Source organism: Siniperca chuatsi, linkage group LG18 (assembly GCF_020085105.1).
Source record: "Siniperca chuatsi isolate FFG_IHB_CAS linkage group LG18, ASM2008510v1, whole genome shotgun sequence".
NCBI classification, from domain to species: domain Eukaryota; kingdom Metazoa; phylum Chordata; class Actinopteri; order Centrarchiformes; family Sinipercidae; genus Siniperca; species Siniperca chuatsi.
This window is the reverse complement of record NC_058059.1, coordinates 9,696,595-9,723,746: the sequence shown is the minus strand read 5'-3', so window position 1 is coordinate 9,723,746 and position 27,152 is coordinate 9,696,595. Positions and strand designations below refer to the sequence as shown.

At 38.2% G+C, this 27,152-nt stretch overlaps 2 protein-coding genes across 5 annotated transcripts; both read right to left on the bottom strand.

The window, feature by feature from the left end:
* Window positions 1-7: 7 nt before the first annotated feature.
* Window positions 8-15,056, bottom strand: LOC122865333 (alanine--glyoxylate aminotransferase 2, mitochondrial-like). Of its 3 annotated transcripts, none has more exons than XM_044173614.1 (14): window positions 14,828-15,056; window positions 13,255-13,301; window positions 11,383-11,573; window positions 11,132-11,255; window positions 10,930-11,024; window positions 10,379-10,472; window positions 7,220-7,313; window positions 6,186-6,286; window positions 5,847-5,939; window positions 5,639-5,771; window positions 4,757-4,845; window positions 3,230-3,379; window positions 2,048-2,146; window positions 8-534 (listed from the first exon to the last, which is right to left on the bottom strand). In XM_044173614.1, exons 1-14 carry the CDS (start codon window positions 14,922-14,924, stop codon window positions 433-435), a joined length of 1,509 nt encoding a protein of 502 aa, XP_044029549.1. In that variant the 5' UTR covers window positions 14,925-15,056; the 3' UTR covers window positions 8-432. The 3 variants fall into 3 exon arrangements, with proteins under 3 accessions (XP_044029549.1, XP_044029548.1, XP_044029550.1); XM_044173613.1 differs by having other exon boundaries at window positions 13,255-13,337; window positions 14,828-15,050; XM_044173615.1 differs by lacking the exon at window positions 13,255-13,301 and having other exon boundaries at window positions 14,828-14,982.
* A 963-nt stretch (window positions 15,057-16,019) lies between these two features.
* Window positions 16,020-27,040, bottom strand: LOC122865331 (alanine--glyoxylate aminotransferase 2, mitochondrial-like). 2 transcript variants are annotated; one of them, XM_044173609.1, is made up of 14 exons: window positions 26,813-27,040; window positions 24,958-25,046; window positions 24,477-24,667; window positions 24,226-24,349; window positions 24,024-24,118; window positions 23,446-23,539; window positions 22,902-22,995; window positions 21,697-21,797; window positions 21,421-21,513; window positions 20,302-20,434; window positions 18,750-18,889; window positions 18,511-18,660; window positions 17,379-17,477; window positions 16,020-16,339 (listed from the first exon to the last, which is right to left on the bottom strand). In XM_044173609.1, exons 1-14 carry the CDS (start codon window positions 26,907-26,909, stop codon window positions 16,238-16,240), a joined length of 1,602 nt encoding a protein of 533 aa, XP_044029544.1. In that variant the 5' UTR covers window positions 26,910-27,040; the 3' UTR covers window positions 16,020-16,237. The 2 variants fall into 2 exon arrangements, with proteins under 2 accessions (XP_044029544.1, XP_044029545.1); XM_044173610.1 differs by having other exon boundaries at window positions 18,801-18,889; window positions 26,813-27,032.
* Between the last annotated feature and the right edge of the window lie 112 nt (window positions 27,041-27,152).

Here is a 27,152-nt window from a genome sequence, read left to right as displayed (position 1 = left end):
GCGCATGTTCCTTTTTTTAATATGCTGTTTTATTGGTGAGGCAGAAAAACAAAATATGTAAAAGCACAAATAGCTGTTTCATCAAATATGAGATCATTATTGCATGCAGGTATATATAGTCAGCAACAGAGTGTTCAACTGCAGACTGACTGCAAAACAATCATGACAATATTGATTCAGTAGAACTACACAGCATAATACATAAGTAGTGATGTTTGCTCAGTGTATTGAATAATTATGAGTCCTCACTGTAAAAGAAACTGACTGCAGTGTAGGTGTTTTTATAATTATAACATGCAGATCATAGTTAAGTGTTGAAGTTCCCTTTTACAATGAATTTTGCAGTCTGCAAAATGATTAACAATTACATGTTTAACATTTTAAGTTATAAAAATGCAGTCTGCTGCTGATTGGATTTCCAGGTTTCCAGGTTCATTTTCTGTCCATGTAGCTGTGGACGGCCGTGTTAAAAACTGCCAGGAAGAAATTTACGTCCTCCTTGGTGATGCACATGGGGGGTTGGATGCGAAAGGTCTGAAGTAGTGAGAAAACAAGACGAGGGGAGATTATGGAGACACTGATTACCAGGAAAACATGCATAACCAGGTCAGGTTCTTTATTCTGTGTAACTAGTAAAGACAGACATTTCTGGCACATATTTTAAGAGGTAGGGATGGGAATATTCCTATAGTAAATTATCAGTGTAAAGCACAACATGTTAGTCTTCTGAGAACTAGAATTTGTTGTAGGAGGTATTGAAATTTAGAATTGGCTCATAATAGTTATTTATGTATGGAAAACTTACAATTGCAACTGTAATTATTTTTAACAGAAGAAGATGCTCTCAAAGGCAAGGCCAACGTGATGACAGGTTTAATGCTGAGAACACTAAATTCTAAGGACTGCTGATTTATTCATTGTTGCTTTGTGAATAAATCTGAACAGTTTTATATGCAATGGTTTTTATATTCTTCCTCTTTTTCAATTCGCAAGACCAGGTGTGTAGTTGTGACGGTGACATTTTGACTGCATTGAATGGACTTTTAATAAAAACCATATTGTTCTATTTTTCTTCTAGTAGAATAATGGCTGGTCAACAGAAACAAAAATATCTGCAGTATTTTATTTTCCTAAGCAAGTGAAAGCCATCTGCTGTGTAGTAGTAGGCAAAATGATCAAAGATGGTCTTAATCGAAGGTTACAGCAGCTGGGCCAATCACAATTTGATGACAAAATGTGCCATGTTGAACACAAAGAAGAAAGTGAAGTGGGGTTCCTTTTGTCAAGCCAGTACTAAAAGGAACACGAGTCTTTGTTGATGCAGGGTGAAACGGTTATGTGCACAAAGACATGTAATTTGTGAAAGAAGAAATGACAAAGTCGTCCTCTTACGAATGAAAAACTAAATTCAATAAAAGCAATTAAACACACCTTTGCTTTTCAAATAAATTCAATAGTCAGAGGTTTTGCTGCAATAACCTTACTTGGTCTGGTATGACCAGTTTATGGTGGCTAATGTTAACTAACGTTAGCTATCTTTATAGATTTTGCTGACATTACTGAGTCTGTTTGCTGACTTAATGATTCTTCTCTACTTATGCTTCTCTTACACAACTTTTTAGCATTTTCTGTTATCCTGTAATTGTCACTTGTGGCCACAGTGGCAGCTGTTTAGCAAGTTAGTTGTAGCAATAGTCTCGCTTTAAGTGCTTGTAATTGTTCACTTATTTAGCATAATAAATGTTCTCACTCTTCTGCATCTAGCAGCTCCCCTCCTTATTCTTTGCATAATAACTTTTTTTTTATTCTTACACCATTATGATTTATTTTCTCAAAAATTATAATTTATCTGTAGATCTTTGATTTGGATAAGCAAAAATTCAAAATATGACTTTTTTTTCTCAAAAATTCAAATTTATTTTTATAACGCTACAGTTTTTTTCCTAAAATATTTGGAATTGTTCTAGAAATCCTGTTTTTTTCCCCCCTCAGAGCTTCCCTAAGACTCTGTTGTAGTGTGACCCTTTTCCAAGGTGAGTGCTATTACCTGTCCGTATACTCCTCCTTTCCCTATCAGGACTCCCATGTCTTTTATGTCCTCAAAGATCTCCCTCATTGCCTCAGGAGACAGTGGGTCTTTGCTGGCCTGTGGATGATAGAGAAGAGGTAAAACAGGTGGATATGACTGGATGTGTTATATGAACTATATTCATGTAACTAACATTATGAACACTATCCATCTGCCTGTGTTCAAGCAACTATCCACTTATGCTAAATGGCCTGAGAGGCTTTACATGTGTATGTTGGCAAGGCTAACATGTGCAAAAGCTCCAAGTACACCTTCACAAGAACTGACACTGAGCTATCATCAACGCAAGTGCCTGTGTGTAAGTGTTTGCAAGAAAAAGATTTCTGGTATTACTACAGCTACAATTTCTATGTTAATAATAACCGAGGGTTAAAAAGCAGGCAGTTCAAACAAAGCCACAGAAAACATCCTCAAGGGATGATTATTCCTCCTCAGGGTCAATCAGTTACTAATTTGAACTGTAATTCAAAGTACTAAAGAATATATTATGAAGATATTGCATATGATGGATTTGATGGTCAAAGTAGTAACAGACAATTTCTTAACTTCCCCTTATGTCACTGTGGGGAACACCAATAAGTGCTGGACAAAATAACAGAAACACTTTAATAAACCTGAAAGTAATACTAGAAATAAGAAAGTAAGTTTACTAGTAAGTCTGACAGAAGTGTTTATTCAGTCATTGGTCATATTTGAAACTGTAGTTTGAAGTGTTAGACTGACTTTAATCAGTGCGAGTCTTGGTCAGGTAATGATTTTTGATATCCCTCTGCTTGCTACATTACAATTTTGCAGTTTTAACTACTGATGCACAAGCACTTCTATCAGAGATTACTGTAAATTACAAATACAAAGGCAGCTACTGTAAGTGAGTGAACTAAGGGTATCTTGGTATTTACTGCAGGGCAACTGTGATATTTTACAAGTTTCTGGTTCTGTCTGTTCCCTTTTCAAATACAATATCTACCAGACTTAACTGCATAAAAAAATTTCAGTCAGTAGTACTTCACAATTACTGATGGTCACTGCTGCCCCAGCTAATGGTTAACTGGGGCACTGCTGAACCATGGCCCCCCGCAGGCACAGTACTAACACACATGTGAGGAGAGGTGAGCGCCACTTCTGTTACAAACTAAATACCTTGTCTTTGACCATTTCCACGCCGATCTGCAGGCCTTTTCCACGGACATCACCAATAATCTCATACTTGTCTCTGAGTTTTGCCAGTTCTGTCATCAGATAGGTGCCCACATTAAGACTGTTCTGTTGTGTGCCGTCTTCTTTGATAGTCTGTTGAGTAAGAAACCGTCAGTTAATGTTTAAAGTCCAATTGAAATCACATTTAATGGGGAAAAAGGGGATTTTTGCAGTCAAAAATAGTCTGTGTTTTTTATTATTTTATTTATTTTATTATGGTTTTATATTATTAAGGCCTAGTCACGCCATTATGTGGTGATTTAGTGACAATACTAGGGCTAGTTGGTGAAGTGCTGTAGCTGGCGAGCTAACCGCTAACTAAAGGTGGCTGTGGCTTGGTGGTAGAGCAGGTCGTCCACCAATCTAGCCAGCCAGACTAGCAGTCTGAGCTTTTCTCTATTTTCTCTCTACTGTTCTTTTTACTCTGTGGCATTTTGTTCATCATTGTTCAGCACTTCAATCAATAAAGTTATTAAAGAGGGAAAAAAGTTCTCCAAGGTCAGTCACTAGCAGGACAACAGTTTATTCAAACGACGCATTTGTATCATCGACTCCTGTCTCATAAAGCCATTGCTCTGATGTAGAGCAGGAGGTTAAATATAAGTGGTGCAATGGTGCAACACAGCCGATAAGCTATGATGGCTTCCTCCATTTTGGACTCTCTAGCTCTCTGTCCCGTCAAAGGTCAGCACTTAGTGTCAAGGCAGCTTGCTATTTGTTAGCGTCGCAAACTCTCGGGTCAAAGAAAGGATCTTTGAGGAAATATCAGAAATACTTCTTTTCTTCTCCACCGCGAGGATCATGTTGGTGTCTGTGTTTGATTGACATAAGCTGGCAGGCTAAGCCCCAGCAGGGAGACGAGAGACAAAGCAAACAAACTTGTGCTGTGGCTTACAAGTCATGGGCAGACAATGTTTTGTTAGCAGTGGTATTGAGAGTAAGGACCACACCAGCATCTAAGCAGATCGAAGTGATATTTGCAGGTTTGGTCACTCGTTCAACAAGCTACAGTGCAGGACACAACATGTGTCCATATTTGTAAGTTAGATAAGAAGGAGACATTAGCAGGAAAGCTAATGTGGGTTGTTTTCAAGTCAGTGGCAGTGTTGGTGCCATGCCATTGTTCTGACGGCCCATTATTCCGAAACCCTAATAGCCTGAAAAATGTCCTATTGGACCAAAAGCCCACTTGTCCGACAGCCTGTTATCCTGAAAAACAAATTTTGGTGTCAAATTTTTTTCCATACACAGGATGTGATTTACAGAGTTACAGAGATATGTATGCTGTAGCAGAAAAAACATACAATTTAATTTCTGTTGGACTTTATAAATGAGTTATAATTCTGTGTGCTTGAGTGATTATGGACTTTTCAGCCTCAGCTACAAAATAATACAAGACTGGATTTTTGAATTAAAACTCTCTTCTGCTATTGAGCAGGACTGATGTAGAAAGAGAAGATTAATCCTTACATCAAGCACTGATGAAGCTACGGCACTAGCCATAGGACTTCCTCCAAAGGTGTTGAAGTGGAAGGCCTTGGCAAATGAAGCTGCAATTTCTGGAAAACACATGAATAAACAAGCTCACACCTCCACTCACTGCTACTTCGAATTAAAATTTCAGCCCAAAATATATTTCCTCAGATGAGGTGAATTACAAATGATTCGTGGAAATATCAAAGTGTTTTCATGTTGGTTTCTGAACCTGAAATGCCACCCAGTAGGATGAAAAAGAAAACAATGAGGTCTTTGAGTGAAGTAAGTGTTAGTACATCTAAAGGTTGATCATTAAGAGAGAGCTGTGGCAACTAGCTACCGCAACAAATAACACAAGGAGCAAACTGTGATCACACATCCAGTCACAGACATAGACGTCCTTATTTCAAGGCTGTAACACTGTACAGTAATCGACATATGAATCAATGTCTGTCAATGTTTGTCTTGATGTCTGTCATGTTTTTTTACATCTTGGTGCATTTATTTTTTTGTTGGTTTATATATCCTGGTCCTGAGAAAAATAACGTTTCATTCAGCTGTATTTGCTTATGGTTGAAATGACAAATGAACTTGATATTAGGTCAGCGCAAACATACGATAAAAAAGAGGTAGAGAGCCAATGTACTGTACATTCAATTGAAGTGATCAACTCCATGATTACTCTGTTGCAAGTACATGTATAAAATGTACCACAGATGGTGGGGAGTGGCCTGCAACTAGTAATTGAGGTATTAATGTGTATTACAAATTGAAAATGTTTTTCCAAAACATATAGAAAACATCTGAGTAGACCAGACAGAGATCATCTAAGCAAATTTTTAAACAAGATTTTTATGTCTTACAGTATTATCTCACCTGGGGTAGTAACAACAGCTCCCATTGGGAATCCATTACCAATGCCCTTCGCCATTGTAACCATATCAGGAATGACATCATGACCTTGGAAACCCCAGAAGTGGCTTCCTGTTCGCCCAAATCCAGTCTGGACCTGTCAGGTACAAAACAGATTAGTTTCTTTCTGTGCTTTATTTTTGAGCATAACAGAACTTTATGTGTATCTAACCTCATCAGCAATGCAGACCCCTCCTCTCTCTCTCACAAGTTTGTAAGCCTCCTTGAGGTAGTTTTTAGGGTATTGCACAGCTCCTCCCATTCCCTGTACAAAAAAATAACCCACTTTCATATCTCACAGTCCCATCTTAATTAACACAAGCATATACTGAACATGAACATGCAGCAATGAACATGGAGGGCATGAAAACAAAGGACTCAACAAAGTTCTCACTATTTGATTTTGGTTCAGATTACTCAGTATATTCACATTTTTATTTGTAATGTTCACATCCATGACATACAATCAGTCAGTCAAGTTAAATCAATAATGCAGAACAGAATACAGTACCTGAATCGGCTCTCCAAAGAAAGCAGCTATTTGACTTGGGACACTTGTAGCAAATGTCTCTTTGAGCTGTCCAATGTATAGTTCATTTGCCATGCAATGACCTGTGGGATTAAAGAAAATGATTTTGATGACAGTAATAATACACAAATTAGCTTGTATGTTATAAGAGGTAAACCTCACCTACAAAGCCCTTAATGGTCAGGCACCATCATATATAAAGAGCTCAAAGTACCCTACTACCTGACTAGAACACTGAGCTCCCGGAATGCATGGTTACTTGTACATGTTCCTGCTCACCTGCTGCTACTATTATTCATTTTATTATAATAATATATTAATATTATTATTATTGCTCGCATTATTATTACTATTATTTTTTGTATTAATATTACCACTACCATTACTATTACTTTACATCTCTATGTGGAACTTGCATTGTGCTACTGTATGTTCTCTTTGCTCTCTCTGTCTCTCCCTGTCTCTCTCCCCCTCTCTCTTTCTCTCTCAACCTTGATAAATAAAATTGAATTGAATTGAAAAAATTAAACAATCCAAAGAAGGAGACTGAATTTCATACAGGAATTATTTTATCTGATTTTTAGAATTAAAACTGACCTGTCTTACCCTCATGCAAGACAGGCATAGTAGAGTTTGAAAAAGGGAACAGATTTTGTCAAAATGCAACTCTACATAGATTTGGCAAATTAACTGCTATCAAAACAACAGGTAATTTAACTAAAATACATGATCCTTTAAGCCATTACCGAGGTCTATACAGAAATATACACTATACATTACACTATAAATGTCCTTTCACCTTGGACCATACATTCTCAAAGGTCAAGCATTCACTCTAACAATGCAGGAAGTTTACTGTGGAAGTTGAACAGATTGCATTCATTTATTGTATGAATATTGCAGAGGGGATCATAATGCTTAGTCCCACACATAATGCTGGTGACTTAGCCTATTTGTGAGAGCAGCAAGAGAGATAACTCGAGTGTGTTGAGCCATAGGTTCAGGTGTTTGTGTACCTTGGGCACAGCTACATTCTCTGATGGTCTGCACAGGAGAGTCCCTGCAGTGGCTTCCTCCCCACGGACCTCTGAACACATCAGGACACATGGTCTGTTTATTGGGAAGAAACCTGGTCAGCTGGATCAATCTGCAACAGTCCCTCATAGTTAATGCAGCAAAAAGAAATCATGAAACTTGGAATGCTGCCACAGCATTATCGTTAGTTAGCAAAAAGGTAGCCTTAATGTAGAGCTTCTCATATTTGTTTGTATGGATAGCTAGTGGTGTAGCCTGTGGCACGTCCTTGTTAAATGTTAATGCTAAGCAGTTTTTGGTAACAGTTACCTAGCTAGTAAGGTGCATAGATAGTTTCATGGTCCTGTCTAGATGGCAACCCTGGATTTGCGGAGACTCTCATGAGATTTAGGTTTAGGCAACAATACTTGGTTAGGTTTAGGAACGCACACAAATCCAGGGTTACCATCTAGACATGACCTAGTTTCATTAGTGGTGGTGTCATGTGTTTGGGTTTGTGTTTGGATGATGTGTGTAGCAGCATGGGTGGAGCGCATGGTGCATTTGCGTCAGCTCTTCCTTATTTCCTCTGCATGGTACCGCTCGGCTTGGCTGACTTGACTCGCTTTTGGTACAAGGTAGGCTACTTTTCTTGATTTCGTTTTCCATTGCAGACAGTATCCCCTCAATGTAGGCGGGATTCTTAGCTGATTGTCATAGCGACGCAGCGTTAAACTGCTGTGATATCATCATCAATGCAACACAAACACAGGAACACAGGAACAATGGAGGATATTGACGTCTGTACTTCATCAATTGACCACGCGTGGGTTTGCAGGCTGCTATTTATTAAAATCTGGGTCAAATGAATTAAAAAAATTGTGGTCGCTATTGATGGTATCTTGGCTTTTTAAAAAGGTCGGGTTTGTGCAGGATGTCCCGTGTCGTGCAAGTGATGATTCTAGTGATGATTCTCTCTGACCAATCAGTGGTTTGCATTGTTATAACTCCACCTTTTAGTATCGGCTCAGCTCGCTTGGAACCTCGACCGAGGTGATACCAAAAAAATCCACAACTTTTGCCAATGGAAAACCAAAAAAGAACGGTTCCAAGCGAGTTGAGTCGAGCAGTGCTGTACCATGCCGTGGAAATGAGTCATGTGACCTTTGCCATCCACTCTTTTATACCCACAAAAATCTAAACTGTCTACTAGAGGTGTTCAGTACATGTACAAATGACTCTTTAACAACAAATCTTTAAACTGAACTGCCTGAATCACGATTGTCACTCAACGAATCGGTTGAAAATCAGTAACTTTTAGCAGTTGTTCAATTTTTTTTCAATTCATCTCAGGGCACTTTCATATAGAGCAGGTCTAGACCGTACTCTTTATAATATTATTTACAGAGACCCAACAATTCCCACTGCAAGCAAGCACTTGGTGACAGTGGCAAGGAAAAACTCCTGGTGTAATAAGGTATTATGAGCTCTTTAAGATACGATGGTGCCTGACCATTAAGAGCTTTGTAGGTGAGGAGAAGGATTTTAAATTCTGGATTTTACAGGGAGCCAGTGCAGAGAAGCTAATATTGGAGAAATATGATCTCTTTTCCTAGTTCTTGTCAGTACACTTGCCACAGCATTCTGGATTAACTGGAGAGTCTTAAGGGATTTTTGCAATGTTGCTTAGGTAACTCTGAGGTTCCTTACGTTGGTGCTGGAGGCCAGGACAATGCCATCTAGAGTAACTATATCTTTAGATAATGTGTCTCTGAGGTGTTTGGGGCCAAATACAATAACTTCAGTTTTTGTCAGAGTTGAACATCAGAAAAATGGCGGTTTCTAATGTATCTTTTGGCTCAAAAAGTTATGAATTGTAGGGGTAAGTAAAAAAACGTTTTTACTATAATAAACCCACACTCAACTCTACACAGTGGAGATGGGCTCGTTGTTCCAAGTGTCCAATACTGTGTAGAAAAGTTACAATGTATACAATCGCATTTCCTTTGGGTGGCGCCAATGTTATTGTAACGAGTGTAAATGCTGAGCTTAATTCATTCATTCATGACTGGACTGAATGGAGTGTGATCATATGTATGTGTTTATTATATGTGTTTCACGGCATTTAATACAATGCTTAATGGTCAGTTTAGAACCGTCAGCTTATAATACCTCAAGGAATCATATGCTTCCACAGCTTTTTTGGCTTTCCTCCTGCCTGTCCACTCTTTGATCGCATGAGAAAAAGTCATAATTTTATTGGTTGACTCGTTTTTATGGGCATCCGGAATTTGTTGAAATCGAAATTGAAATACGAAAGTTTCGGACTTGGTGTGGATAGGCTCATGGAGATAGACGTGCGATTTATTTGCACCAGTTATTCGTTTGGTCTGAAAAGGTCTTAACCTCGGTGTGCCTGGAAGATTCATTGTTAACATGTACAAACTGAGCTCGATCTGATAAATAGGACTAAACCAGTGCAGTTCCTTACAGGCTAATTAAATGTCCCAGTGTCTGTAATAGGATGGTCAATGGAGTAATGTCTCTGTGCTATGATGCACTCTAAATCCTGAAAATCCTCAAATAAACTATTGTTGTGCAGAAAGTCACACAACTGATTGGCAACTGCTTTCTCAAGGATCTTAGAGAGAAAGGGAAGGTTAGATATAGGTCTATAGTTGGCTATAACCCCTGGATCAAGAGTGGTCTTTTTAAGAATAGGTTAATTACAGCTACTTTAAAGGACTGTAGCAGAACCTCTCACTGGTGACTGAGAGCCGTAATGCACAGTACATTACTTATTAGCTAAAAGCTTATTCAAAAACATTCATAATCTCATAATTGCCGTACTAATAGGCTGCCCAGCTATTTACCTTATATGCATTGTTTGTGCTTGTTTTGTACTGAATTGAATGTGACAGCTTGGACTAGCAACAGACTGAAGGTACTACTGAACTGAAGACAGTCAGAATCAGTGCTGAAGGTCACAGCGACATGAACAGTGATGCGTTCACTTACTGAAGTACATTATGAAGTGCCTTTGTACAGTAGCCTCGCAAGAGGACATCCCATCACGTTATTACAACAATATATTCAACCTCATTAAAATATAAATTATAATATGTTTTATGTTGTGAGTTGCTGCATTATTGTATACATACATTTGTGCAGCCTGAACTAGTGGCGACGGGGTATTTGTATGATGAGTTGGAGGTAAGACCCATGGTCTGTTGGCTGCCACCGTGGTATGACCCTCTGGAAGATAACCCCAAAACAATCAGAAACCTTTTGGACATTTAAATCATGAGAAGTCTGCTTATCGATCAAGCTATCAGGCACTGACATACTGTACGAATCACGAGAATAATATATAATCACAATGACATTCATAAAGAAGATTTTTTATAATGGAATCATCGACCTTGTGATCTTCTGTTTAGTCTGGGCTTTAGTTTTAGTTTTAGTTTACTCTGTGCTTCCCCTGTCTATGGTCCATGAAAGGATCTCTTTTTGTCTAAGTAGAATCTTGAATTAATGGGAAGGACAACCTATTGCAACGCCAATACAAAAATTCAGGACAAACCATGCCTTTGTCTTCTACAGTATTAAAGTCCTGCCACAGAGTAATGTTACTGTCAAGCATTGATAAAAAAACAAACATGTAAACATAATTTTCATGTAATTATCAAGCACATAAGGATAAGACTTGTACCTGAAAGTGATGATGTCAAAGTTTCCTGTGTGAAGTCGAGCCATCAACATAGCAAGGTCATTGGCTTCTGAGCCGCTGTTGGTCAGATATACAACCTGGACAGGGGAAGACAGACCAGCAGACATTTTAATTTTAGCCTACATATTTATCCAGGCTCCTGCCCTCAGGTGATCAAACAAACAAAACAAATCTACCACAGTACCTTAAGAGGATCCGGTAAGTAGGAAGCTAGTTTCTCACAATACTCATGGAGAGGAGGATAGACGTAGATGTTAGTAGTATGCCACAATCTCTTCAACTGCCTCTCTGCGGCTGCTATCACCTTCCTGTAGCCACAGATGTCAGAATCGGAGCAACAGTGATTCATTTTTGACTGAAAACTGTATATCAAAATAAAACTAATGCTATATAATGCTATAACTGTGCAACACAGCAAAGAAAAAAGGACCTTACGGGTGGCAGTGGCCCACGCTGACAGTAGCCACACCTGCAAATAGATCCAGATATCGCCTCCCATCCACATCCCACAGCCATTGCATGTATCCCTGGTGGATGAACACTGGTTTCTTATAGTAGGTAACCTTCATGATCATGGGGTTGCAATACTGTCTGCGGATCTCCATCATCCGCTCTTTGGACATACCCTGGACAGAGACAAATCCAAAGGACAGGAGTTACAGTATAGGAGGATCATGATTTTTTTAGTATTCCGGACAGCCCTCAATAAGATATGGGTTGTGTTTTTTTGGTTCTGAGTGAAATGTTTCAAAAACTATTGGATGGATTACTATGAGATTTAGTACATACATTCAAGGTCCAGAGAGGATGAATCCTGATTATTTAGTTGATCCCCTGACTTTTCTTGTAGTGCCACCAGCAGGTCAACGGTTTCTCTTAAGGCCTGGTCACATCAGCATTTAAAACAGGAACATTTTGCAGCGAAAGCAATTCATTTCAATGGAACTGCCGCAATCAGTGGATTGGCTCACAGGGGCAAAGGAAATCCGTGCGAAACTCTCACACTGAGTTAAAGTTTGGTACAAATGATGGTACAATGGTACAAATGCGTCACTTGAATGAACTGTGTGTACTTATTGTCCCGTTAGCAACCGAGCTTGCTAACTCGAAGAGCTACTGTGACCGTGATTGTGACTGACTCGCGCTAGTATGTTCTCGGCTGGCTAACGTGTTGGCTGTTAGCTCAAGCTAACTAGCCCTGACAGTACTCCCTACAACACCAAGCTTCTAGCTAGGGTTGCCACCAGGTGCTTGCCGGCGCTGGCAAGACACAAATCAAAAGTGAACACGAAGTGTTGGACACTCAAAATCTCATGGGGTCTGCCCCCATGAGATTTTGAGTGTCCAACACTTCGTTTCCTGCATTCTGGTGAATTTTTATGCACCAATGTGTGCTTTTTATGCATCAGTTTCCAAGTCCTGTGCTACTCTCAACATGAATATAAAGGAAATGAAGAGTCTATAAGAGTAAAGCACAGTTGCATCAATTATATTAAGGATTAAAACATCAGATCATAGACATGGGTAAAATGTTTGGTCTGTCAAAATAAATTAATAAATTCCTTTTTTTCTTTCTTTTTTTTTTTACTGTCAAACTGATCAGAACAACTCTCCTGGATGTAGGCATTTAAATAAAGATGAACCTGTTCCTGAGTGACTATAAATTAAATCTAATTTTAATCTTCAGTCCAACACCGTTCAGGAAAGATGGGGTAGCCTAGCCTTTTTAAGATTAATTTCCAATTTAATTTCTGACAAGACTGACCTGGCATTTTATTTTTCAGTACTGGACCATACTTCTAACACCACCAATTTTGCAAAGACATACAGAAAAACTTTACTATATGTCTGGTGAGACTGTGCCTTTAACCACCAACCAGTAACAACTACTGAATAAATGGATACTGACATTCGTGGTTCTCAGATGATCTATCCCATTGTCATACCACCCTCTGAAGACGGTAGCGCCACCCCCTGTCTTTGTGTTATGATAGTACAAGCACAACACAAATAATACAGGGACCTGCTCATCAAAATATTGCTCTACAGCTCTAATAGTGGTCAAAAGCTCTACAGGGTACCTTTAGTTACTATCAAAATATTGTAGTATGTGTCTTGTAGTATTGCTGATAATTTCAATTTCTCTAGTTAAATTTAGGGTAATGTCACATGTAGTAGTACCTGCCAAGGTAAAGTTTAATATTTAAGTGTACCACCTTTGTATGACATAATAATATTTTAGATTTTTTTACTAAAGCCATTACAGAATTCAGAGCCCAACAGTGCTGGATGCCACATCAATCTTACCTTGTATTCCTCTGGTTTGAAATTGCATGAAGGCATCTCTGGGAGGTCTGCGGGGCGGTATTTAAAGGCTGATTTGTGACATACTGCACACGTGACATGGTTTCAATTGAAATTCAGAAAGAGAGGTAAAGGAGATTGTTATTTAGTTTTTTCTGAAGACCTCCATGAGCTGATCAAAGCTTTCATGTGACATTTCTGTGACATTTGGGGCTTGTTTTTGTGACAATCTGTCGGTCTTGAAACTCTTAACTTTCTTTCTTATCTAGAGCCTATATTGTAGCCTGATAATCAGATTGAATTGCAATTTGCCAGTGAATTGCCATTAAATTGCTGTAAATTGTAGATGTGGGCAGCAATTCAGAGATCTGGAACCAAGCTACTTATTAGCTACAGAAAAATACACATCTGAGGTTCATTATGGTTGTACATTACATTGTTTTCATGGCATTCTGAATTATCTGGTCAATATATAATCTGATTAAAACCTGGTTGATGGTTTAAAGGGACAGTTCACCCCAAAATCAAAAATACATGTTTTTCCTCTTACCTGTAGTGCTATTTATCCACCTAGATTATTTTGAGTTGCCGAGTATTGGAGATATCGGCTATAGAGATGTCTGCATTTTTTTTTTTATATAATAGGACTATATGGCACTCAGCTTGTGGTGCTCAAAGCGCCAAAAAAAACCCCAAACATTTGAAATACTCAACAGCAATGTGTCATTCGTGAAATCATGATCTTTCTACTGATAGTTCCTACATGAAACTGCTCACAACAAATTTTTCAAATGTATTATTTTGGTGCTTTGAGCACCATAAGCCGAGTGCCATATAGTCCCATTATATTCAAAAAAATTCATACATCTCTACAGCCGATATCTCCAAAACTAGGCAACTCACACCAAAACAATCTAGATGGATAAATAGCACTACAGGTAAGAGGAAAAATATGTATTTTTGATTTTGTGGTGAACTGTCCCTCTAACCACATTAATTACTTCCTGTTTTTCCCAGTCTGGAAAATGTCATTTAGAATTGGTCTGACAGCATTAAATGATATTTTACAATCAAATAGAATTTAATACTGTTATCCCCTGTAGAAACATTTAATTTGAGCACAGAAAAGCAGAGATTATGTACAAGACACTCATGTTTCAGATTAGATAATATGGCTAAAAGTACTTTACTGCAATGTATGCAGAATTATATCTTGCAACTTTTTCTGCTGTAATTTAATTTGATGCAGTTGCCTTAATTTTTATGTCATTATATAAAGTCTTGTTTGCATAATGTACCTGAATGATCACCTGCTCTTGAATAGCAGAGAATATATTACCTAGTGTGGTGCACCATTTCTACTGCAGCCTATTACACATTTAAACTAATGTTTATATCTGGTTCCTGAGTTTTACATACATTATCTTGTCCTACAATTATATTAGCTAATTAATTCATGAACTAACAAGTGGATCAAATTTACCATAAAAAATGATGGTCAACTGAATTTCTAAGCATCAAACCATTGCAACCATGATCAACACGTTGTTTTTTGTTCATCTCCATGGTAACTTACCACTTCCTAGGTGAAATTCTGCCAAACCAGATGAACAGCAGGACTGTCTCATGAGACCTGCACCGCGGCCACTTTTACAGGATACAACTTTATACATGTTAAGCAGGTACAGAGGGCACACAGTTATCCTACTCCCTTCACTGTCTGACACTCAGCAGCAGACTCACTTCAGGCTTTTCTTTTTCTACAAAATCACAAGGATGGGTGGACAGTGCGCAGCCAATGGTACCCTGATCCCACCAAAGTGCAATGATTTCTCTGCAACGTCACATAGATAAATATATAACCAGGTGCACCTGTCACTAGATTTCCACTACATGCTCACTATTTAGGAGATGAGTTTAGAAAGAAGGCCATATATGTTGGGTGGTGCTGGTTCTTTTCTGTTGGAGGCCAGAGAAGACGCTAGCCTCACTCACTCACTCACAGTTGCTATAGCCAGGTAGAAATGGCTGAGACAGATAAGGCAAAAACAGCATTTTGCACCCCATTTGGTATGACTGAGTTCAGTTGTGTGCTCTTTGGTTATGCATTGCACGCAGCACATTTCAATGCCTGATGGAACATTTGTCGGGGGTCTGCCGACATCATTCAGTACTCTTGTAGTTGGAGGATGTGACACTTTTGTGCAACGGCATATAGAGCAGTTAGAGGAAGTACTCTCTTAGCTGAATAATCAGGACTAAAGCTTCGCTTAAGTGTTAGTTTTTCAAAAGCAAGAAAGCATTTGATCAAATGTGGCATGTGGTTTCTGCTGAAGGAGTTTCTTATTATAGAAGATTTATTGCTAGATTAGCAATACACATTACACTTACCCTCTATCAAGTGGTGTCAAAGCTGACCCCCTTTGGTAGAAAGGGCAAAATACCTTGAGTCTAAGGAAAGTTTTCAATCACTGTAATATGTAGATGTTTTGGAAGCCATTTGTAGCTCTATGAAGCTTGAACTAGTAGCCCTTGAGTGGGCAGTGGTTAGGTCATCCCTGTACAGCGTTCACAGACAATAACCCATTTAGCCATTTGGGCCCTGCAAAGCTCGGCGCAATGGAATTGATCTGCTTTTGATCCAGAACAAAGAAAAAGGGATAATCTTAATAGAGAGTGAGGGATTAAAAAGATAATTAAAACCCTAGCCGTTTTCAGCTTTAGTACCACAAAAAGTATATAAATACATAAAATGAATACCTGCAGGGGGCAGTGTGACCAATGTTTAATAGCACAAATGGTTGTTCCTCAAGCTCACAGATTCATTTTTATTACATTCACATCTATAATCAGCAACAAAGCATTTGTTCAGAAATGACAAATTGTAAAACAATCATACAATGTTACATCCAAGCACGATTCAGAAGTTCTGAGTTCCAGGTTTGGTCCTTGGCATTGAGCAATCCAGCTGACCTTCAACTGACTTTCATCTTCTTTCCATGTAGTTGTGGATGGACTTGTTAAAAACTGCCAGGAAGAAATCTGCGTCCTCCTTCGTGATGCACATGGGGGGCTTGATGCGGAAGGTCTGAAGTGGTGAGAAAAATAGAAAAGAGGGGAGATAATGGCGCGCCAGAGATACTGATTACCAAGAAAATGTGTGACCAGGTAAGGTGCTTTATTCTGTGTCACATACTGACAGCAGAGCAGGTGCTTCAGACATTTCTGGAACATATGTTGAGAGGTAGAAATAGCAATATTCATCAGATAAAGAATACAGGTAAAATAAATAAAAAAACAATCAGTGAAACCTTTTTTGGAGTTATTGATTATTCCTGAATTCATTGTGTGTTCTTGGTTTGGCGTGACTTTGGTTACTGGAGGAGGTACAGCAATTTAAAAACAGCCCATGTAGCTATCTATATCGTAATGAAAATTGTGCTGTAATTGCAGTAGAAATTACAGAAGAAGATGCTCTTAAAGGCAAAGCTGAGGTGACGACGAACTGATTTTTAGCAGCTAAAAAGCCTAGAAAACGACATTCAAAACAGTTTTATATACAATTATACAATTTTCATGTTCTTAAGACTTCCTCTTTTCAATTAAAAACATGAGTGAATTATTGTGGCAGTGCATTTTGACTGTGTAGTGGTTGGAGTCTTAAAACGTATCCCCCATATTTAATATTTTTCGTCTAATATAATAATCGCTATGCAGCAAAAACATGAAATACCTGCAGTATTTTATTTTCTAAAGTGGGTAAAAGCTGCACCAAAATTGTCCTTTTAGAGTGGTAAGTGATGAGCAGAGGCAAAAGTACCCAAGAGGGTACTGAAAGGCTACAACAAAATAGTGATAAAATATTGCATAGTGAAATTGAAATGTTATCAGAGTGAATCTTTTTGTTGAGCCACTACCAAAAGCAACATGGATCTTTGTCGATGCAGGGCGAAAAAAGCTCTTTTTAAAATGTTATGCAAAACATAACATAACATATGTTAAACATGTTTGTTTAACTTGTTCAACATGTTTAACTTGTTGTTTTCAAACAAACAATAAGCTTTGTGATGTAGGGGCCAGTTCGGTTCATACCACACGCTGACTCAGCAGAAGGTGAGTGCTGTTACCTGTCCGTACACTCCTCCTTTCCCTATTAGGACTCCCATGTCCTTGACGTCCTCAAAGATCTCACTCATTGCCTCAGGAGACAGCAGGTCCCTGCTGGCCTGGGGAGAGGTGAAAGAATGAATGAGGATGGATGTTTAACAGTGACCATAGTAATTAAAGTAACTACCTATATGAACACTGTCCAGCTGCTAGCGTCCAATAATTATTCGATTAATTCTCAAGCACCTAACCTCTAATTGCTAATTAGCTTGAGAGGCTATACATCTGAATATTGGCAAGGCCAACTTGTGCATAAGATGTCCACTATTAGTCAGCCACATCTACATTTTCCAGGCTTTTTATATCTGCTGGGTAAAAAGCAGGTAGTTCAAACACAGCAGCATAAAACAGGGATAATGAATTTCTGCTCATGGTCAATCAGTTACTATGTTGAACTGTAAACATTTGAGACAATATGTCATGTTGTGTATGATGGGATGGATGGGCAGAGGAATAAAAAGCAAGACAACGTTCAGAAAACCTAGATAACTTCCCTATTCTTTGTGAGGGACACCGACAGGGTGTGGACAAGTTTGTGGTTCTTTTTTGTTGTTATTGAGACTGTCAGAGGTGTTTAATCAATTTGATGCTCACATTTGAAGCTGTAGTTTGTAGTTTTAGACTAGCTTCCTTTCAGTCAGTCTCGGTGCGTGTCTGCAGTTGTCCTATGTTTGCTAGAGGTTGTCATACATTTTGAGATCATTCTCCTTGCTACTTTACATAATTCTGTTGTGTTTCCAGGTAAAAAAAAAAAAAAAGCGAATCATGGAATTAGAGAGGCCAGAATCCTTTTACCTAAGTTGCTGGCACAAACACTGAAAAATTATGCAATGTAGCAAAGTCTCACAAACCATGACGTCAATAATAATACAATATTTAACAGAATAAAACAACATGTCAGGACTTCAGTCAGTAGTAAATGTATTCCAGCTGAGAATGTTCTGTTCACAATTACAGATGGTCACTGCTGTTCAGGCTAATGGTTAACTGGGGCACTGCTGAACCATGGCCCCCGGGGGGCACAGCACTGACACACACGTTGTTCAAACATGTGCGGGGAGGTGAGTGTCACTTCTGTTACAAACTAAATACCTTGTCTTTGACCATTTCCACACCGATCTGCAGGCCTTTTCCACGGACATCACCAATAATCTCATACTTGTCTCTGAGTTTTGCCAGTTCCGTCATCAGATAGGTGCCCACATTAAGACTGTTCTGCTGGGCACCGTCCTCTTTGATGGTCTGTTAAGTAAGTATCAGTTAATTGTAATTCAGTGTGCAGTCTACAATAATAATACGCAGAAATACATTGAATTTTGATCAAACTGAACTCTCTCTCCTGATGAACAGCACTGATGTACAAAGAGAAGATGGATTATTACATCAAGCACTGATGAAGCAACAGCGCAAGCCACAGGATTTCCTCCAAAGGTGTTGAAGTGAACCCCCTTGGCAAATGAAGCTGCAATTTCTGGAAAACACATGAATAAACAAGCTCACACCTCCACCCACTGCTGCTTCAAATTAAAACCAAAAATATATATCCTCAGACTACATGCATTACAAAAGTAGGATCAAAAAAGAAAACAGTGGGGTGTTTGTGTGAAGTGTTAGTACATAAAGGTTGATCACTAAGAGAGAGCTGTGGCAACTAGCTACCTCAACAAATAACACAACCTGTGATCACACATCCAGTCACTGATACACTTGTTTCAAGACATGAGGGTAATCGACACATCACGTCAGCTCCAACATATACAAAATAAGGTAGAGAATCATAGCAATGAGCAACAGAGGTGAGGGTCAAGAGAGCTCGTCCTGTCAGCGTTATGTTATTTTCTCAGAACAGTATTAATCTGAGTATAGTTCCCACAGGTCTCCAGTATTGTTGTGTTAATGAGATTGGTACCTGAAAGCCTTCTAATGAACATTGGTGTGTTCTTGTGTAACCTGTACAATTTGACCATGCAATCAATTCACCTCACCTCCCATAAATGTAACTGATATATCCTCGTCAGCAGAGAGCGTGCCATCCTTAAGGGTTAAGTGCAGTGCTTTGCAAGTTCACACTTCACAAGAGCTAGCGCAAAGTTCAGTTCAAACTTTGCAGCTCTTGTGGTCTTACCCTTTAATAATTTCTTGTCATCATCATTCACTTGCAGATATTTCCCAAGACTGGTCGGATGCCTCAGCTCACTGTGTCGTTTCAAAAATCTGTGACCCATCAGATTCTGTGCCCCAAAACACCGGCATGCCGGGTGCCGTAAAACACAGCGCATGGGCGTCATTAACTCTCGCAGGACTTAACAACACCCACGCTCATGTTCATTAGTTGCAAACGGATACGTTCAGTTCACCGTTCACCAAAAATATGAGCATGTTCAATCTTTTAGCATGTTCATGCACAACACTAGTGGTGTGTGAGTCATAGACAGATAATCTATAATTTAATTCGCCCATATACATTCAATTGAAGTGATCCACCCCATAATTACTCAGTTTTAAGTAAATGTATAAAATGTACCTGATGTGGTGATAAATTGCCTATAACTAGTAAGTGACTGAATGTGTAACTATTATATGTTGTTTAAATAAGAAGCTGCTACATTTAATCATTCTTCATAAATCAGCCCAATCATTGTTGTTTTGAGCTTGTTAGTGGAATGAGTCAAAACTCTTAACCCACAAAATGAAGCTGTATGATTCATCACTACCTGGGAAACCAGACAGTGGTTGTCTCCTCTCTTTCCATGCATCTTATCAATTTAATAGTGGAAATAATGAAGAACAATACACTATGCTCACTCTTTGCAACTGTAACTTTTTATGAACATACAAGCAGATTTTCAAACTAGGTTTTTATGTCTTACAGTATTATCTTACCTGGTGTTGTAACAACAGCTCCCATTGGAAATCCATTACCAATGCCCTTTGCCATTGTAACCATATCAGGAATGATGTCATGACCTTGGAAACCCCAGAAGTGGCTTCCTGTTCGCCCAAATCCAGTCTGGACCTGTCAGGTACAAAATAGATGATTAAGTTTATTTACATTTTTATTCAGAAGTGCTAAAAAGATGGAAACTTACTAAAAGACACCATGGCAGTCCAAGGCTTTCTAACGTTAAGCACTAATGGACTGCCCATTAGTGCTTAACCTTAGAAAGCCTTGTTATACGGTGTTTGCCTTATATGTCTTTCTCTTGTGCATTAAATAGCAACTTTGTCATGGAACTGTAAGCTCATATGTGCCGAAATCCTTTTTCTTTTCAAGAAAAGTAATTCTGTTAAGATAAGAAATAAGCCGACTCAACTCAAACATTGACTTGTTGACCCATGAGCAGTCGGTGTTTCACTTTTCTTAAAGCTTTAATGATCAATATTTTTATATTAACAATGGGTAAAATGACTATAAGTAATGTGAAAGGAGTCACTCGTAGTGACAAAGCCACAGAGAATTATCAGCTGACTCTGCAGTTCCCCTCAGCTCTACAAAGCATTTTAGCGTCTTTCAGCGCATTGTTTTGCTTTTACAGCCTGCAACTTGACTGTTTGGTTCAGTCTCATCGCTCTCATCAACCTTGTTTCCAGCAGCAGCAGGTAGCTGTTTTTAGTGAAAAAGCTCTGAAAAACCCACTGAACACTACCTGCACAGCAAAGGGAAGAAAGACAAAGTTAGCGGCTAGCTGGTGAACATAGTGGAGCATTTAGCAGCTAAAGAGCCAGATATTTATTTTAGAGGTTGGTGGAGAACCAAAACACAGCTAAAAGTAGAGTGAATATTGGACTTACATTCGCCATTCGAATATTAGACTTACATTAAACAGTGAAAACTAAATATTGTTCATACAAATACAGGCTCCAATTTTTTTTTAAAACAGTGGATCTGTTAATTCAGTGCACTGTAATACACAAGTCTTTTTGAACAAATCAATATAGTTTAAATTGCAAATAGAAAATCCATCCATAAAAAATATCTGATGTATACAATGTGTATCTAACCTCATCAGCAATGCAGATCCCTCCTCTCTCTCTTACAAGTTTGTAAGCCTCCTTGAGGTAGTTTTTAGGGTACTGCACAGCTCCTCCGACTCCCTGTATAAAGGGAAAAAACAAGGACTGTTCTGTTTGAATTTACTCAATAAATGTATAATTTATGTGCTAATTTTACTGTAAATACATACTATAAAGTTGATATTAAATGTGGCAAAGCAACAGATCAGACATGCAAAATCATTTACAACATATAAGACTATATTCCACAACAGAATATAGTACCTGAATAGGCTCTCCAAAGAAAGCAGCAATTCGACTTGGGACACTCGTAGCAAATGTTTCTTTGAGCTGTCCAATGTATTGTTCATTTGCCATGCAATGACCTGTTGTATCAAACAAAGAGAAGTCCTTTATATTAAACTAATACAGACATTAGCATGTGTATACAAATAAGACATTTAAAAAACAATGCTTATCTTTACACAAAAGCTATGGGCTGAGCAATTATTCCATATATTGTTTATCATCTTTCCATAAAATAGTATCATGAGAAAATTCTTATATAACTACATGATCCACAGTTAATGAATGATAAGTTAAAGCTTACCAAAATCAGTCACAGTGTGAGATCCTAAATACTTTTATTTGACTCTTTCCATGCCATTTGGAATATTTTTGTAATTATATCATATTTTGTGAACTGAGACAGGTCTGTGATAATTGCATCTTGTCCAAATTACCCACCACTATAACAATTAACAACTATATTCAACCCACAGCAGCAGGGTTGTTATTGACTGATATTGATATTGCAGCATAACAGTTTGTTTTGTGTAAACAGTCTGTACTGACCACTTCCAGGTAGACTCTCTAGCTGAGCCACGGGCATAATATGTAGCTAAAATTTCTGAAAATGGTAAAAGGTCAAAAGAGGTAAATGATCAACAGTAGGAGACTTTGAACTCTATACAGGCAATTCAGTACTTCCTTTGTCTCATTTTCAGGGTTACAACTGACCTGTTTTACTCTCGTGATGTTTAGTTAGATTTTATAGAATGAAATCCATTTTGTGAATTGCAACTACATAAATTCATTACAATACACATTCATTTGAGCTGTTGTGAAGGTCTGTGCAGAAATGTAAAACTGGGAAAACACAAATGTTTTTTCACCTTGGATAAAGACAGACCACACTCAAAAATCAAGCACTGACTCTAACAAAAGAGGCAGTTCTATGTGGATGTTGTGCTGCCTGTAAATACATATGCAATTAAAAAGGAACAAAATGAGAACACACACAACCTCCAGCATGAGCCATGTTTATCACTGTGCATGAACACAGCACATTAAATAAAACAAAGGTTAATATTTGTAGGAATATTGCAAAAGGGTTCGTAATGCTTAATCTCGCAGACAACAGTCGTGGTTTTTCCTGTTTATGAGAGCAGTGTGGGTGTGTTGAGCCATAGGTTCAGGTGTTTGTGTACCTTGGGCACAGCTACATTCTCTGATGGTCTGCACAGGAGAGTCCCTGCAGTGGCTTCCTCCCCACGGACCTCTGAACACATCAGGACACATGGTCTGTTTATTGGGAAGAAACCTGGTCAGCTGGATCAACCTGACAGCAACAGTCCCTCATAATTAATGCAGCACAAAGAAATCATCATGAAACTTGGAATGCTGCCACAGCATTATTCACCTGTATTTTAATTAGTGCAATGAATGCACACAATACTCAGAGGCAGAGAGAGCACACATTTTATGTGTGTGTGTGTGTGTGTGTGTGTGTGCATGTTCTTTCTGCTTCTAAGTGTGTGTATACACTAATTGAGAACATTTTATTTCAACATTTTTAGCACAATACTGCTTCCCCTCTGTCTTCTGTGTGCAGTTTATCTATCATACATACATCTGTCCATTTATATCACCATATTATATATTCAACTTCATTAAAATAGAAATTATAATGTGCATCATCAATTGTATGCTTTTCTTATAATATGACATTGTAATACATTAATGAATACATACATTTGTGCAGCCTAAACCATTGGCAATGGGGTATTTATATGCTGCATTGGAAGTAAGACCCATGGTCTGTGGGCTGCCACCGTGGTATGATCCTCTAGAAGAGAAAAATCAATCAGAAACATTGTGTACATTTAGATTACAGAGAACAATCAAGCTAGACAATGTGTGACATGCTGAATGAGCATAAGAATATAATATAAACACACACATTCACAAAGAGCATTTTTTTATATTCCTGAGTAGGAGCTGGAATCATCAACTTGGTGTTTATTCAAACTGTGCACTTCTCCTATTTGTGCTTCATAAAAGGATCTATTTTTGAATTATGGGGGAAAGGACAAACTACCGCAAAACAATTAAAAAATATATATTATTGGGGGAAAAATGTAAACACTGCCTGTGTATTTTAGTCTTTAGCCTTATAAAAAAAAGTAATGTTACTTACTCTTACATGATGTTATAAGCATTACTATCAAGTTAACACAAAAAAATTCTGTATTTTCATATACTTTTGACTTAATTTTGAAGCACATAAGGATGTAACTCTCTCTATTCATAATTTGTAAAAAGACTTGTACCTGAAAGTGATGATGTCAAAGTTTCCTGTGTGAAGTCGAGCCATCAACATAGCAAGGTCATTGGCTTCTGAGCCGCTGTTGGTCAGATATACAACCTGGACAGGGGAAGACAGACCAGCAGACATTTTAATTTTAGCCTACATATTTATCCAGGCTCCTCCCCTCAGGTGATCAAACAAACAAAACAAATCTACCACAGTACCTTAAGAGGATCCGGTAAGTAGGAAGCTAGTTTCTCACAATACTCATGGAGAGGAGGATAGACGTAGATATTAGTAGTATGCCACAGTCTCTTCAACTGCCTCTCTGCGGCTGCTGTCACCTTCCTGTAGCCACAGATGTCAGAATCGGAGCAACAGTGAGTCATTTTTGACTGAAAACTGTATATCAAAATAAAACAAATGCTATATAATGCTATAACTGTGCAACACAGCAAAGAAAAAAGGACCTTACGGGTGGCAGTGGCCCACGCTGACAGTAGCCACACCTGCAAATAGATCCAGATATCGCCTCCCATCCACATCCCACAGCCATTGCATGTATCCCTGGAGGATGAACACTGGTTTCTTATAGTAGGTAACCTTCATGATCATGGGGTTGCAATACTGTCTGCGGATCTCCATCATCCGCTCTTTGGACATACCCTGGACAGAGACAAATCCAAAGGACAGGAGTTACAGTACAGGAGGATCATGATCTCTCTTTTCTTTGGAAAGAGCTTTTCAAAGATGTGGGCTGTGTGCATTCATCAGTGTAACTGGAGTCTGCGGGTGTGCGTGTGAAAATACCACTGTAAATGACATTGACAATGAATGTACCAGCATGTTTTTATTTACTAATTCTGACATAATAACATTTTATATTCATTACTGAGGTGTTTACAGAATACAGGGCAAGATAGAGACACTGTATGCCTGGAGGATATTGCTCTCACCTTGTATTCCTCTGGTTTGAAATTACATGGGGGCATCTCTGGGACGCCTGTGGTAGGGTATTTGAAGGCAGATTGCTGACATGATGCACCTGTGAAATAAGTTTAGACAGCGAGATAAGACTCGCTACTATGACATTTCTGTGACATCTGGGAGTCACTTGTGAAACAACCTGTCAGTGACATTTTACCTTAGGTCTTACAACTCTAATGTTTCTTTCTGCGGCCTTATTATCTACAGACAGACACACATTAGATGTAAAATTTTAATTAGCGTTGATGCTTTTATTGTTTTTCATAACATTCAGAATGTTCTTGCTAGTATGTAATCAGATTAAACTCAGGTTGACACTCCAACCACATAAACTTCACCTTAGACCTCCCATTGTGCAACACAGGATAAAGGTCTGCCTGTTTACCCTTGGTTGTAAAATGTGAGGTAGACGGAGCAATGGTCTGGCTGGCAACTATTCAATTTATGTGATCAAAGCAAAATTTAATGCTGTATTTCACCCTTTGAGAAACATTTAACTTGTGCACAGAGGAGTGGGGGTCTAAATAGCATGTGCTTAACTATTCCCTCTTAATATGCAGCCTCAATTTAACCAGTCCTGGTGACATAATATGAATGAAAGTATTTTATTTAATATTGCAATTACTACCTAACATCTTCTGCTGCAATTTAATTTGATGTAGTTACTAATATTTTTAGGTCACCCTATAAAATGTCTTGTTTTAATAAAGTAACAAGGTAGTCAGTTTTACATAGCAGTGGATAGTGCATTGCACTGATTTCTACTGTTAACATACACTCAATTGGCAGTTTAGTAGGTTAGCTAAAACTAAAGCAGTATAATACAATAGCCCTGCAACAATGTTCAGTTTTTGTTGAAACAGATTTAGAGAGGTGTTGATTCAGTTGTACAGTATGATCCATTTGGAGGATGTGTTTTGTGGTGCTGTTGAACCGTAGTGTGTACAGAGAGCTGGTTTTGTTATTTACCCTACCATTGTTACCAAACATGTACAGGTGAGTCAACACCTCTCTAACTAAAACAGTTTCTACAAAAACTGAATGTTATAAACTGTGGGAGAAAGTACATTTACTCAAATACTGTACTTAAGTACAAATTTGAGGTACTTTTACTTGAGTATTTCAATTTTATGCTACCTCATACTTCTACTTTATTACATTTACAGGGAAATGTTGTACTTTTTACTCCACTACATTTATCTGACAGCTGGAGTTACTAGTTACTGCAAAGATTAAGATTTTACGAACAAAACGTGATCAATTTATAAAATGATACTGTGCTATAGATTAAACTATCCAACAATATATAAAGTAGTTAAAATGTGATCCACCTCCACCAGCTGTAACATTAAAATGCTGCTTATATGTTAAAGCATCAGTAATTATATTCCAATAATATGCTATGTATAATAATAATAGTTTCTGAAAGGGACCATTCTGCCTAACAATTACTTAATACTTGAAATACATTTTGCAGTTAATACTTTTGTACTTTTACTTAAGTGAAATCTTGAATTCAAGACTTTTACTTATTGTATTTTTACAGAGCGGTATTGCTATTCTTCCACCAATGGTTATAAACTTCATGAATGTAGAATTTATTGCAGGGCTGTTGTATCAGACTGCATTAGTTTTAGCAAGGTGCACTGAGCAACTGAGAATAATGTTAATTTCCGTTTAACTATCTTCAGTAAACAACTGTGCCGTTTCTACATTATGACAAACATAAAAGCTAACTTAAATACATCCCATGTTTGTTTAAACAGCATTAACATAACTAGCGTTCACTAGCTCTTGATTTTGTTCGTCTCCATGGTAACTCACCACTTGCCAAGTGGAATTTGGCCAAACCAGGCCGACAGCAGGACTGCCCTGTTAAAACTGCACAGCGGCCACTTAGACTGGAAACAACTTTATACATATTGAGCAGATACAGAGGACACACAGCTATCCTGCTAACTTCACCGTTTGACACTCAGCAGCAGACCTGGGAAAGCAAGTTTTTCTGGCTCTAAAAAGTTTGTGGGATGGGCGGGCCTTTAGAGTTCACTCTGTGCAATCCACCGTTTCCACCAATGCTACGTCACAGGATGCGTGCGCTCGTACACAAGTCGTATTTGTAAACAATAAAACTGGAAATAATAATAATAATAATAATAATGAT

Excerpts from the sequence above, each read along its gene's own strand:
- LOC122865333 (XM_044173613.1), bottom strand. The coding sequence starts at position 14,924 with ATGTATAAAGTTGTATCCTGTAAAAGTGGCCGCGGTGCAGGTCTCATG. Across the intron at positions 13,338-14,827 it reads AGAATTTCACCTAGGAAGTG|TATGTCACAAATCAGCCTTT; the intron begins GTAAGTTACCAT and ends TCACGTGTGCAG. Across the intron at positions 4,846-5,638 it reads AGCTGTTGTTACTACCCCAG|AAATTGCAGCTTCATTTGCC; the intron begins GTGAGATAATAC and ends TGTGTTTTCCAG.
- LOC122865331 (XM_044173609.1), bottom strand. The coding sequence starts at position 26,909 with ATGTATAAAGTTGTTTCCAGTCTAAGTGGCCGCTGTGCAGTTTTAACA. Across the intron at positions 20,435-21,420 it reads GGATCTGCATTGCTGATGAG|GTCCAGACTGGATTTGGGCG; the intron begins GTTAGATACACA and ends TGTACCTGACAG. Across the intron at positions 16,340-17,378 it reads AAGGAGGAGTGTACGGACAG|ACCTTCCGCATCAAGCCCCC; the intron begins GTAACAGCACTC and ends TCACCACTTCAG.